This window comes from Ambystoma mexicanum, chromosome 7q, assembly GCF_040938575.1.
Source record: "Ambystoma mexicanum isolate Mex_15411 chromosome 7q, UKY_AmexF1_1, whole genome shotgun sequence".
Lineage (NCBI taxonomy): Eukaryota > Metazoa > Chordata > Amphibia > Caudata > Ambystomatidae > Ambystoma > Ambystoma mexicanum.
Window position 1 is genome coordinate 566400342 of NC_090941.1, and position 14939 is coordinate 566415280.

Here is a 14939-nt window from a genome sequence, read left to right on the forward strand (position 1 = left end):
GTGTCGGTAATTACAGTATTTCTTACCTTCAATCTCAACGAAGTGTTGAACGTGCTGTCCTGCACGAAGGTGTAGCAACTCTCCGGGTTGTCAAAACTAATGTAATTAAAGAAGTAGGTGTTAGGAACTACCACCTAGTGGTAGAATGCTCACTGTGGTGAAATATCTGGGATTCAGATATTATAAATGGGTCTTCGGCCCGACAAATCAGTAAATTCACTCCGAAATGCATTGACCATTGGGCTCCACATGTACTCGAATGTATGCTGGCCTCTGACGCAGTAATACATTTTCAGATAATTGCATGATTTTTCGCATAACCACCGTAAGGAGTCCCTTTCTTAATTTTGAATGTAAAATTTTACCTCCAAACATATTTATTTTTAAATGAACATTTAGCAAACCTTTTTTGGGAGGGCGATGGGAGGAACATCCAATCGAAAGAACATTACCAGGGGTATGAAACTTGTTCTTCAAATGGATTGTGTCCTCCCACGTATTCCTTATCTTATGATAGACTCCCAAAGCAGTATTAGGTTCTTTTGGAGGAGGGAGTAAGAATTTGAGAGTTACAGTTTGTCAAGAATGGAGCATAGAACTGCCTACCAAAATCTTCCCTCATTGTTAGAGGTGTCTAAACAATAATCTTTTGTAAGTGAGTGGCTGGTGGACTAGGTAGCTGCCTCGCAGATATCTTTTATTGGAACTCCCTTCTGAAGGGCAGAGGAAGTTGCAATGCCCCTAGTGGAATGAGCCCTTAAACCTTCTGGGGATCTTTCCCAGCTGGCCTGTAGCCCATCCGAAATAGCCAGTATGATCTATCTAGATAAGAGTTTGTTTGGTAACTGACAGACCTAGTTTGTGTCCTCTAGAACCAATGAAAAGTTGGTTGTGCTGTCGCAACTTTGCCATTCTAGAAACATAAAAGCTTAGAGCTCTCTTTGGATCAAGTTTATGAAATCTTTCCTCTTCTTTGCCAGGATGAGGTGGAGGATAGAAGGCCGGAAGCACAATTTTCTGTGCTAAATGGTAATTGAATACAATCCTAGGCAGAAAAGAGCGTTTGACCTTGAGGACAACCTTATCCTTGTAAAATGTGGTAAACAGAGGTTTACAGGATAATGCATGCAACTCACTCACCCTCCGGGCTGATGTTATTGCTACTAACAAAATAGTTTTGTAAGTAAGCAACCTTAAAGGTCAGAAATGGAGTTGCTCGAAAGGAGCGCACATCAAAAACATTAAAACCAAGTTAAAGTCCCAAGTTGGTATTTGTAATGGTATAGGAGGAAATACATTTGTGAATCCTTTAAGAAATGTAATTATTAAGGGTATTTTGAAGTAGGATGCCTCTTCCGAGGTACGCTTGCATATGGAAAGCATTGCTAGATAAACCTTGATTGTTCCAATCTGGAGCCCCATATTTCACAAATGTAGTAGAAACGTTAACACTGTAGGTGTATCGCATTCAAAATGGTCCACATCTTTCTCCCTACACCAGCTGCAGAACTTGTTCCAATAGCAGAGGTATAAGGACTTTGTAGCTGGACTTCTGGCCAAAAGCAAAATCTCCATTAAGTCATATGGGAGGTCCTAATCCTTGTATGTGAGCCTCTCAGAAACCATGCGTGGACGCAGAATGTCTTGACCTCTGGATGGAGAACCTGACCCCCCCTTCTCTCTCTCTCTCTCTCTCTCTCTCTCTCTCTTTCTCTCTCTCTCTCTCTCTCTTTCTCTCTCTCTCAGTCTCTCTCTTGAGTTGAGTGTCATCGGCATAGAAATGGTGGGAGATGCCAAACGAGGAGATAACAGGGGCAATGAGGGAGGTGTAAAGAGAGAAGAGGAAAGGACCAAGCACTGAACCTTGGGGTACTCCGTAATCAAGAGGATAGGTTGGAGAGGTCCAGGCGCCCCAGGATACAGTAAAGGAGCAGGAAGAGAGGTAAGAGGATAACCAGTTGAGAACAGAGCCTTTGAAACCGAAGGAAGAAAGAGTGTGGAGAAGGAGGGGATGATCGACAGTGTCAAAGGCTGCAGAGAGATGGAGGAGAATAAGGATAGAGGATTGCTTGGCATGGCGAGCAGAGAGGAGGGAGTTAAGGATAGAGGTGAGAGCAGTTTCAGTGGAATGTTTGGGACTGAAGCCAGATTGGGAGGGTAGTAGGAGAGAGAAAGTAGTGACAAAGGATGGGAGCTGAGAGTAGGCAAGGTGCTTGAGAAGCTTAGAGAGGAATGGGAGAAGAGAGATAGGTCTGAAGTTAGAGGTGAGAGGTGGATCAGCAGAAGGTTTCTTCAGAATAGGAATAATCGTAGCATGCTTGAAAGCAGAGGGAAAGGTTGCTGAGGAGAGGCAGATGTTGAAGAAGGAGGTAAAGTAGGGGATAAGAAGAGGGTAAATCTTAGGGATAAGAAGGGAAGGGAGAGGGTCAGTTGGGGCGGACGTGGGTGGGCTTTGGATAGAGGGCAGAGACTTCGGAAGGGGAGACGGGCGAGAAGATGGACATGAAGGATGAGGGAGGGGACGGAGAGGAGGAGAGGGGATATCAGAGGGGGTGTTGATTTTTTGCCAAAGGGTGAGAATTTTGGAGGAGAAGAAGTTAGCGAAGTCAGAAGGAGAGAGTGTGGAATTGGAGGAGGGATCGGGAGTGGGAGGAGAGAGAAGTTGAGAGAGAGTTTGGAAGATACGGCGAGGGTGGGTGGCAGGAGATTGGAGTAGGTTAGAGTAGTAGGAGGATTTAGCCGAGGCAAGAGAAGAGTTGTAGAGTGCGTGGTAAGAGAAGTAAGAGGTTTGGTTAGAAAGCGAGCAAGATTTGAGCCAGAATCTCTCCAGACATGGAGAAGGCGCTGCATAGAGAGGAGATGAGGAGTAAGCCAAGGTTGCAAGGGTTTCTGGGTTGGACAGAAGAGAGAAAGGGGGTGAAGTTGATCAAGGGCAGAGGAGATAGAGGAGGAAAGGGAGGATAGAGCATCATTCACCATCACAGGTGACCTTGAGCAGGACACCATTACCATCAATAAAATCTACGCCCTCATCCAGAATTGGATGGCAACCAATAGCCTGTTTCAATGGAGAAAAAACAGAGATCCTGATTGTATGCTCTCCCGCCGGTCTAAAGAAGTTACAATAAGAGTTCACCTCTATAGTCATAGATGGTACCACCATTAACATATCCCACCAAGTTAAAACACTTGGCGTCTATCTTGACTCCAGCCTCAATATGTGTAAACACATTAACTCACTTGCATCTTCTACATCATACACTGCCAAACTCATCACACTCAGCCGACCTTTCCACTCACCCCAAAACTGCATAACCCTGGCCAGAGCCCTTATCCTCACCAAAATCGATTATTGTAACATAATACTACTAGGGACTTCAAAGAAAAATATAAATAAACTACAAATGTTACAAAACAAAGTTCTGAGAGAAGCACTAGACTTTAGCAAAAGAGAACACATTACACAAACCAGGAGAGAAGCACACTGGCTACCCATACAAGCAAGAATTCTCCACAAAACCCTCACTATCACCCATAAATGTATTACCTCCAAAGCCCCAACCTACCTCAATCAATGTCTCACACCTAATCCAATAGCAAGATCACTCAGATCTAGTGCCAACACCCACCATCGGATCCCCAGATTCAAGAACACGAGATCAGGAAACTCCTGCTTCACTATAGCGGCCCCCAGAATATGGAACGTTCTTCCAGCCAATATCTGCAATGAGCTCTCCCACCCGCAGTCCAAGAAGCTACTAAAAACCTGGCTTTTCAAAAAATACATCCGCTGTGTAACAGGTATGTTATGCTATGTAATTGTGATACTGTAAAGCTATATATTACACCAGCCATGCACTTCATACTGTAACCAAGAAGTAGCAACATATCTATGTAACAATTAAGTTGAAAGATTTCTTTGCTCTCTGTCCATATAACCGACATACGAAATGTAAGTGTCTAAGTAACCTTGAAAACTACGCCGTGATACCCAAGGGTTTGGGCGTACAACAAATGTAATAAATAAATAAAAATAAAATAAATAAATTAGTCTCATTGGTTGAATAATGATATTTTGCGGTAGTGCGTTACAGGTTAAAGGGTGGATGTACCAATCAATCCTTTTGTAGTATCAATAGTTGTCAAAAAAAGATTGTGTACTAGCCATCCTTTTATTTTGCTTATACATTAACAACTTAATAGACACAATAAAATCAGTTAGTATGGATAATCCATTGCTTGGAGAATATGTTGTAATTCACCGATTGTTGATACATCATTGACTTCTGATTGAATGCAATATTTTCAGGGATGAAAATATTTTACAAATAAGACCTTAGAAACTGAAATCTGTCCATAAGTAAAGGAGTCATTGAAGATGTTATTAAATTCCTTGGCAGCCAATTTGGTAACTTATTTTATCCTGTACACCATGCACCCTGGATATTGTTAATCTATTGATACCTTCTGATGAGACAAGACCAGTCCCACATTTTCCTTACTAAAACTGCCACAAACTTCATAATGCTCCCCTAATATCAGGTGGAAATTAAGTGGTTTGGTAAAGGACATAAGACACCCAGATGGCCATGTGTTGTGCCCCAATAATATTTGTAACGCACAGGTAGCAGTGTAAAACCTAGATTAGGGATGCAGATAGTACGCTGATTTAACAGTAGAGCCCATTTGTCCAAAAATCTGTACGATATTATCAAGTGGGACCAGACTAGTATGCATCTGTGGTGGCTGATGATGTGCGACATGGTATTTGCAAAAGACCTGAGGATGCACTGAAAAGCATTACTTTTACTTGTCTTTAGGGGTCTCTCTGGGCTAATGGAGTGGAATGGGTATTCAAAGATTGTATGGCTCTAGAGGTCACATTTTCGGATGTCACACATGCCAACATTCGCATTAGGTGATCCATTTCCCATTTCTTGCTAGTTCTGCCAGGTTAACAATTCATTCTGAGAAATGTTTACTTTAATATGAATTGAACAGTTTTAATGTAGTCGCTGACATCGGAGGGTTTGTTTGGTACCTTAGATTGGTTGACCCAACTAACAATCAAATTAAGCTTCAATGTCATATTTAAAGTGTTTTTTTGGCTGAGCAAATGACTGAAATCAAGATGTTACCGATGACCTGCCTCTAAGAAAACACATGGATTCCCTTAAATTTTTTAAAAAACAACATCATTAGATCAGTGAAAAGAGGAGGGACACAATTATTGGACAAAATGTGGTCGAATTGTTTTACATGGCTGAACACCAAATAAAAAGTCACACAAATATGCTTCCCAAATATTAAAATGTATACACATCTAACATCAAAAGGAATCCACAGTTTCCTAAAGAACCGCAGATTTAGAAATGCTCCGGTAAACATAGCTGGAATCTAGTGGACTCCATGCCATCTTACATTAGGAGTATTGTCAATACATACCTATAGTTCCTTCAGCCATTGTTGGACAGATGGACAAGATTTCTGCATCAGCTAAAAAGTGAAGGAGTGTCTGAGGAGGGCCTTCCTTCCATTGTTTTCTGTTTTCTACATTGTCTTTGCTGTGGTCACCAGTTTCTATAAGATGGTAAATAGAAAGGGAAAACTATTTTAAAAAATTTGCATTATTATTTTTTATACTGTACTACATGCCTAAAATGCCATGTAAAACAAACATTGCTAGACATTTGGGAGGCAGGGCCTACCCTATTGCATCTATGTCAAACTGATAATCCATTAGACATTTAAGTGAAGTCAAAAGATGTCATTTCATTCAAATATCCTATGTCCCTTTAACACATTATTACTCATCATGTGGGCCTCCAGATGATATAGACTAGAACTCCTTTGATCCTTCAGCACTTATTGTGCTAGCTACAGCTGATGGGATTTGAAGTCGCAAATATCTCGAAGGTTACATAATGAGTAACCATGCCAAGGTCCCTCACAACTCAATAGTAAGGCCTTTCACTAAGCAGACATTTCCACTGAGTGAATCATAGGTCTCACATACAGATTATATTGTTTTGTAAGCAACTTGTTCTGTAAGCACTTGTGATTTTGGGAATAGCTATCAGTACATATAAAAGTAATTTTTAACTGTGGTGATGCCACATTGCTGGAAGAAATATGATATGCTTGCTGATGCCTACAGGTAAAGTCAACTAACAGCTGTCTCCTGCACCACTTACAGTGCAGCGAAATATAGAGATGCTCGATAGGTAGACAGATAGATAGATGAATAGATAGATAAATAGGTAGATTGCTAGATATTGCTTGTAGGATAAGTTCTGTGATGGTTAGTGAAAAGGTGGCATACGCTGAACATTCAAAATAGTAAGAAAGTGAATGACAAGTAGGGCCCAAAAGCAGATGAAGGACGATGCTCATGGTTGGCTGCTTTTTGCTCCAAACTGGATCCTGCACCACAAGGTGTTACTTTACATACAGTTTCTACTTGGGGGGGATCGTAAAGAACTGCACAACCTGGGGCAATGTATCCTTAAACCATGTGGTAGCTGGATAGCATGACCTGCTATCCCACAATTGACACTCATATACAATTAGCAAAATTAGCTCAGCGTCTGGGGCCTTTGAGGTGATATTGTCTCTGGACATTTTAAAGTTTTCCATAACAACCACTACACTACTTTGTATATGTGAAGTAAAGAACATATGAACTCTAAACCATGCCTTGATGATCGAGTGCATCGTCTGCATGTTTGTAATACCTCCTGAAAGCTTGTTGTTATGTTATCCAAAATAGGAGTAGTTCGACCACCAGTGTCCTCACTTGGCAAAATGAACATGGCTAACCAGGAAAGCAGTGCAATAAGTGATATTGCAAAGTCAGTGGGACACTATGCTCAAATGTCTAAAAGTGACTCTCCACCACAATCACCTACGTTCCGAATATGCATTTGACATGTGTAATGAATCAGGAGTAGGACTCGGACACAGGAATATTGTGATGATTGCTATAGACTTTTATTAAAGAATAAAGAAGGGTTGGAGAAAGACCTATTTCGCCCTATCTCTATGAGGGGTTTCCCTTCTGCAACAAAACTAAATGATGTCAGTGTCAGAATGTCCAAAAAGTAAATAGTTCTCCCTCCTGTCTCCAACATCCTAAACTGGCCCTTATAGCTAAACTCAAAAGAAAGTGTAAAGAGGTAAAGTCTTTCAACTGGTTATCTGTCGATCTCTCCAATGCTCCAAAAGGTGCAGAAATTGAACAAATAATCACAGTGCGACAAAGCTCCACAATCTTCAGGAGGGGCGTTCCCCTTCCCTTGAGTTTGCCAGATACTCCTCAACTTATCCTCTTAACTCTCAGTGGATGCCTTTGATCAACCACTTTATGCAATAGTGAAAGGGGTATGGTTCTTCCCTTACTTTCTCTTCTGCAATATGTTACTTCTCAGTTCAGGGGGTGTGTTCCCCTTTCCTCCTGATTTCCAGACCTTCAAGTACTTGTCGACTTTCCTATTTTCTTACAGATTTGTGCCTCAGTCTCACGGTCAATTTGCCTAGTATACTTTATTACCAGGACATTCTTGTCTTCTATTATATGTTGTTTTCAATTCAAGGGGTTATGGTCCAGGGAAGGCCCCTGGATTGCACTTAAGTTCTTCACCATCACAATTCTCCTTACCACTTAATGCAATATATGCAGGGTGTATGGCTTCCTTCCCCTCCGTTTCACACACACTGTAAGGATCTTCTTATCTCTCTAACCTTTATCTTACAATTGGACATGAGATCCAGACTTGCAGCAAGTTGTCTGGTTTACTCCCCTTACAGGCTTTCACACCACCCACATTATCTTTTGAGTGTGAGTCTTCAGACTAGCTTTCACACTACCTGGTATACTCTCCTGCCAAGACTTTCTATAATGATGCACTTTATCTTTTGGGTGAAGGCCTTCAGACTCACTATCACACTGCCTGGCACACTCATGCCAGGGCTTTTTATAACGTTGACCAAAAAGGGGTATGGTTCTTTCCTGTTATGCTTTCACGCAAATGTTCATGTCTTGTTTCCTATTCTAACCATCACTGGGACTTGTGCAGCTTGAAGCAGGGCATTGGGGTATCTTGCTTCCCCGGCTTTCCCTTCCAGCTCACAGGCACTCTTCCAGTGTCCCAACCATTGTACAATGGCTCACCGGTTATGCGTCTTCTTCTCTGCCTTTCCCGCTCTTCTGAAGGGTCGTTCATTGGCTCTTGCGGATTTGTCGTACCACCGGCAGCACCTTCCAGCAGCATCTCGGTGTCGGCTGCCCTCTCTGGCTCTCCTTGCTGGCTTTGGACATCCGCTTTGGCTCTCTTTGTCGGCCTGCCTTCTCTCGTGGCCTCAGAGCTCTCAGGGACACATCATAAGCTTGCACACCGACTTCTCTTCACCTGCTGCTCTCTCCAGTGCTGCTGCAGTGCCCACACCACTGGCTAAACACTCAGCCACAGCTAGGAAGAAGTAGTCTCTCCTGCCCTTGCATTGCTGGGATTTTAAATGTCCCGGCATCTTTTGGCTCTGGCCAACCACTAAAGCGCTCCTCTAGGTTGTTAGTTCCAGTGTTCTACATTACTCCTTTGTTCTTCCTCATCCAATTCCATTTGCAAAAAGGATTAAAAAGAGTTCTGTTGTCAGTACAAAGTGGTTGAACTGGGTCTATATTGCAATAGACCATATATGTTTGGGAATTCAATTAGTTATTATACCCTGAGTGGAAAGGGGGATACCTAGGGACTCCCTACCAGGGAGTCTTCTTCCCTCTCATGAGGATTGTTTCTCCCCATGTGGTCCTCCATCAGGCAGCTACCCCCGGGTTCAGGATAAGGTAGAGAGATTCCTCTGAGCGGGAGTGATGACATCACTAGATCCATCACACATGCTACTGGAGAAGGTATGGGCTCTGAAGCTATTCGTGGCTGCACCCAACACACAATTACAGCAGTTGGACAGAATGTGGTAATCATATGAAGCACAACTGAAGCACAGAAGATGTGGCTGATAAGGGGCAATTGCTGGAAAAGGAAGTCAAGGCCTATGATGTCAAAGCAGAGAACATCTAAAAAATGTAGGAAATAACCTAAGACTACACAGCTGGCTAAAAGGAGCTGAAGGAGATGACCCGGACAAGTCTATCTAATTCTTCATGCCTTAAAGTACTTGGTTTGCTTGCCGACTGTCCTCTAATTATCGAGAGAGCCCATTGGCTCTACCACTTTTGTTGAGTCAAGGCTCGAGTCCAAAAACGAAAGCCAAAACCTTTTATCTGCCTCCTCTGCCTTCCAGATCGCCTTGAAAAAGTCAATCAAAATTGTAGCTTTCTATGGGACAGGCACATCTCACAATACCTCATTAAATCTATAGCAGACCCCCCAAACCATTTCATTCCTATTGTTTCTCTTTGCCTTGTTTGTCTCTCCCTGTGAGTCTTAATACTTGTAGTCATCATATTCAATTTTTATTATTTCAGGCTGCCAAACAATTTAAAGCTAAATATGCTCTGTTTCACCCATGCTTATTTAAGGTTGCGATAGCTGGTAAGGCAACAAATTTGAAGAGCTGGCAAAGCTCAAGGAATCCATACATGGATTTCGGCAAGCAGAGATGGACATGTTGCAACCTGCTCACAACGGGACTTGATTAACTAGATGAAGCTACGTTGTTCTTGCTGTGAAAGCTTTCTCTCTTTCAGGGGTTAATTGCCTCAATAAAGTGTACTCCCAAGTTACCTAAAATACCCCACTGGGGAAGTTGGGTGGCACATGGAGATTCTGTAATCCCTCCTTCCGTGACTACACTTTTCATTTCAGTGTCGATAGTACTATGGCAACGTTGGATTATGCCTTTTTGGTAAATTATTACTATGGAATGTGTGCGGTCTCCTTTTAGCCTCTGGTCATTTCAGACCACACTCTTGTCCTGGAGAATACTGACCCTCAGTTTGATTCCAACAAGAGCAATAGATGGGGGTTGAATATAGCACTGGTGAAATAACTGCAGCTTGTTGTTATGGTTAAGGAAGGGCATTGCTTCATCTTCCAAGACATGTCACAGGATTATTTCAAAGCAATCCTGCAGGACCATATTATTACATTTGTTGCAAAGAAAAAAAGCCTTCCCGACTGACTTCATTCAGGCTCTGGTGAGATAGCAAGAAATAAGAAGGGTCCTTGTATAACTCCCGCATTGCAGGTATTAGTGCACAACTAACCACAATGAGTTGCCAATATAATACATTGTCAATGGACTGATCAGAGGTAATTCTTCTGCAAGTTAAAAGGTAAGTGTCAAAGGGGCTCTAACAAAGCACGGACGATAATGGCTTCTTTCCTCAAGGTTAAAAAAAGAGATCACGAAAATTGCTGCCTGGATTTTTTTCGATAGGGTTATGTTGACTAAGGATGAAGAAATTGCAGGTGTGTTTACAGATAACACCATGTATACACCTGAAACGTGAGTGGATCCCCTAGGCTTTGGAAGGTTTCTAAAGGCAAAACAACATACCAGACAGGAGGAGATGGATTTGAGTCAGCTGCTGAAACTGTTCTGTTTAGCTGAAGTGTTGCAGGCCACTAGACACACAGAAAAGGGTAAGGCTCCTGGGCTAGATGGGACACCTGCCAACTTCTATCATTGTTTCTCTGGTTTCTGAGCACTGCAGCTTTTATCACTATATGCACATTTTCTGGGACTGGGATCTATCTCAGGACATTCTTCTGATGCAATGCTTTTCTGCCCAAATCTGGAAAGAACCCAACCTATGTGAAAAATTACTGCCTTATTTATCTTATAAATTAAGGCCGCAAAATCTATGTAACGATTTTAGCAACAAGCCTTGATCCTTAAACAGCATTGCTAATATTTCCAGATCAGACAAAGTTAGTTATGGGCAGAGGGACTGCAATCAATACAAGAGTGTTATGTAACATCTTGGCAGGGGCTTCATCGGCGTCCGAGAGAGAGTTGGTTCTGGTCTTGGACACAGAAGGCTTTAAACAGGGCTAGTTGGTCTTTTCCCATGGAAGCCTTGATGTGGTATGGTATTGATTCAACCTCAATTGTATATACGTTCCCTAATGTAGATGGTTTGGTTAATGGACATTCCCCTCCTTTTTATAGGTTAGCTTGGGGCACTAGGGAAGGATACTAGGTGTCACCTGTCATCAATTTTATTTATCCTTTATTCACAGCCGTTGATGCAGTTAATTAGGTATTGCATAGGCATACAAGATATCCTTATAAGGTAAGCCATTTATATGGCTTTTAAGGTCAGTTCCTCATTTCTGGAGATGCTGGGCAGCTTTTAGAAAATATCTGGCTTTAAATTTGGCAGAGATAAAACTGAGCTTATAACTCGAACAATACGCTATGAGGCAGGAGGTGACTGAGTTTGGCTACGCAATCAGGATGAAGAGCCCCTTAGGAATGCAGTGGATGCAAAGTGTTTAGATTTATTTATATCTGTTGCTTCCCAATGTGTTCTTAGGAATTGGAAGTGTGTGCAGAATTCCTCACAAAGAATGATTTGGAATATGGTCTGTACTAGACAGGTTGCAGCAGGGTGCCTTCTGCAGGGCTGCTGAACAGTTCAGATTTTAAATTAAATGGCAACCATTTGAGGACTTCTTTGAAAAGACAGGCAGTGAAGTCAGGAAACCTCTCCTCAACAGTTGGTCTGCCATCTCTGGTCAAATAGCACAGCGAGTAGAACGCTCGCTTTGGTATCGTGCAGAGCCTGCTGACGCTGGTTCGAATCCCGGCAGAACCAAACTCAGCCTTTCATCCTTCCGAGGTCGATAAATGAGCACCACACACCGTGGGCGCGCAGATACCTGAGGGTTTGTAGCGCTATATAAATGCTAAATTATTATTATTATTTGATTGCTGTGTATGTTATTCGTTGGTAGGCCTAACAGTGCCATATGCCTCTGCATGTCTGCTTGCTGTTGTCATTTATCCTTAACGATTAACATACTGAAACATGATTTTATACTGTCAGTTGATCGACTTTGCCTCTACTCTCTTCCACCTCTTCTCACTCTCCTCCTTACCCACTGATTCCTTTTCAGTATCTTATTATTGGTTAAAGTGTAGTCTGTTGGAAACTTGTTCATGGTCATTTAGGCGCATTCCCTCTTGAGAATAACAGGCAATTCCAGAACAAATTTGCAATGGAAAACATATTTTGAATACTTTTGTATTACTGTCCTTCCCTTTCAGACTGAACAGTCATTTAATCGCCTAAGGATTGCTTTTTATGTAATCATTTATATATACTATATGTTGTATAGTCAGGGACCCTGGCCAGCACAGGGTCCCGGGTAGACCGTTACAGTAACTCACACAAGTCACAAAGTACTGCACGCTTACACCAGTGGTTGCTGGTTGTCTGGCGCAGGGGGGGTGGGGGTTGTGCGCACCTTTTATTGCCTGCACCACGTGTAATCCACGTGCCATGAACCGTGCTTTTGGCACATGCCCATGAGGGGCTTAAGGCCTAACATCCCTTGTAACGGGTAACAAATAACAACAACAAATAACAACTGCGCCATAATTAGAACCAAGTGCACAAGGCCCCCTCCGCTAACTTGATCGGGCACTTCCTCCGGCACTCCAACAGTGTTAGGGAGAATTCTCTGTTTAGGCTAAATTTCCTAACCTAGTGAGTTTATTTTTTTCTCCTGCCAAGAGTGAGACTCTTTTACCCTCACTCTTGGGCATGATTTGAGTGCGTTTCTTTGAATCTAGATGTGTTTAATGGGCTATGGGGTATTTTACTTCATAGGGCTTCATGTGTTTTTGTGATGTGTGTTACACAGCACCCTCAGTGCAGTGACACAGGGGTGTCATAGTGACCCCCCAGTATAGACTCCATACCCTGGGACTGACTACTGTCAGCCAGGGCATATAAAGTCACCATTGACTTTTCTAGTCTTAAATTCTGAACAGAACCAGTACAAACCATCATATTGTGGACGTACTGGCTGGGGCAATTCGATTGCCCCAGGGTCTGTTAGTCGAGGGGGCACGTCTCCGTCCCCCCTGATCGAGTTTTGGCTGGTGGCAGTGGGTACTACTTTTTATATTCAACCGCGAATATTTTCCTATGGGATTTCCCATTGTTTTAGGCTACTATCTGTATTTAATTATTTACGGTAGCCTCGAACATACAGCCGGTTTATTTAATTAATATTAATTCTCCGGTTGGTATTTTCTACCAAAACTTGATTCTAAAATGGCGTTTGTGTTCTCTTCTGTGACTCCAACCCAAGTCGAGCCCTTTGTTCCACTTTTTGGCGGGCTTCTCCACAGAAGCCCTCCAAAGTGGTGCCACTCTGTCTGGGGTACTTAGGAGGGGTGGAGGGGAATTTAGGCACCCTGGACTGAGTTGCCTAGGCAACTCAAGTCGCACTCCGTCCTGATTGGCCCAAGTGGTGAGCCGGCCGGCTCACCACTTAGCATGTTTGAGTGACAGCTAGGCTGAGTGAATGGGGGTTTTCTGCATAAAAGCAGGGCTTTGGGGACTGGAACTTCAGAAGTCGCCACAGGACCTAAGAATCCGACGAGGGAGAAGCTGAGCCGACCTGCCACGACACCACCACCGGTGGAGCCCTGCTGGACCGTCTCACCACTTTTCCCAACGACAGAGGAGATCTCCCACCGGAGAGTCTTCTTCCTTTGACTGGTGGGGATAACCAGTTTCACTGTCTTTTCACCTTCCCGACGTACCTCGTGTCCGCCTTGCCTGTGCCAAGCACCCCGGCAACCGGAATACCACGTTTTACCACGACCGCGAAACAAAGGTACCACCTTTAACCGGAAAACTCCACGGCTGGTTTCTTCCCTGGTAGTGCAACAACCTTCATCTTTCCTCCAAGTCGAGATCTTCTCTTCTCCTGGACGACGACGCAACTTGCACCCACTACCAGGAACAACTGCCACTGCTGGAGGATCCTTCCCACTTAAGGTATTGTGTCCCACCTGGCTTCCCTTGCTACCGACTGTGCGGGTTAGATTTAGTCCCCGGCTTTCGAACCTGGGTTAGCCTGGGACACCCTGGCTAAACTTTCCTAAGCCTCTCTAAACTCTTTTTGAACCCTCTGCAAGACTTTCAAAGCCTAGTGTAACTGTGTGATCTTGGGCGCATTTGTGCTCTGCTCTCTCTAAGAGTGGGCCCAGCCTTTGGACTTTGGCTCACCAGTGACTTTTGCTCTTCTGCCTTGCTAGCAGTGTTCCTGACCTTAGAGTGGTGTACCTTTCCATATTCTGTCTTTTTCCCTCCCTTTCTCACAAACTTATTGGAGTGCCATCTAGTTAAGCGCTCACCTCTGCATGAAAATAAGTGGTGTTTACTTTGACTTATCTGATAAGGAAAAAAGGGGTGTACATATTACAATAGTAACAGTGTTTACAATATTTTACAACAAGAGTGCTGGAGTGTTTCAAACCGTGTGTTTTTAAATAAATAATTATATACTTTGATACCAAAGCTCTGGTCAGTGTTTGCTTGTATTATTGTATCTGGGTACCTATTGTGTATACTTTGCATACTGTCTAACTCTTCTTGAGGGAAGTCTGACTGCTCAGCCACAGCTACCAGGTAAATCTGGGTGGTACAGACTGCTACCAAGTGGGTTTACTGCCAACACCTGTAGTCTTAAATCTTTTGCAGTGTTCCCTAAGGGAACTGCACAGGTTTCTGCCTAACAAACTGTTCGGTCTATTGTTGTCCATGGCAGCTATTCATCTTCCCTTGCTCGATCCTTTCACTTCTGTCGAGCCCCTCTCGCTCTTTTCTTCCAGTTAGCTCTTCCTGCTTTCTCCTGGCCGGACTGAGGCCCATTGTGATCTTGCCCTCCATTCTCATGCCCGTCACAGCCCTGGTCCTGTACCTCTTCTCCCAGGAAGAAGACATCTTCAATGTC

At 43.2% G+C, this 14939-nt stretch overlaps 1 protein-coding gene across 3 annotated transcripts in view; it reads right to left on the minus strand.

The window, feature by feature from the left end:
- Positions 1–14939, minus strand: part of NEK5 (NIMA related kinase 5) — a 1893692-nt gene that overhangs the window by 252237 nt on the left and 1626516 nt on the right. For all 3 annotated transcript variants that reach the window (XM_069639859.1, XM_069639857.1, XM_069639858.1), the window contains one exon: positions 5446–5580. In XM_069639859.1, the coding sequence (XP_069495960.1) occupies positions 5446–5580 (135 nt within the window). The remainder of the gene's footprint in view (positions 1–5445; positions 5581–14939) is intronic.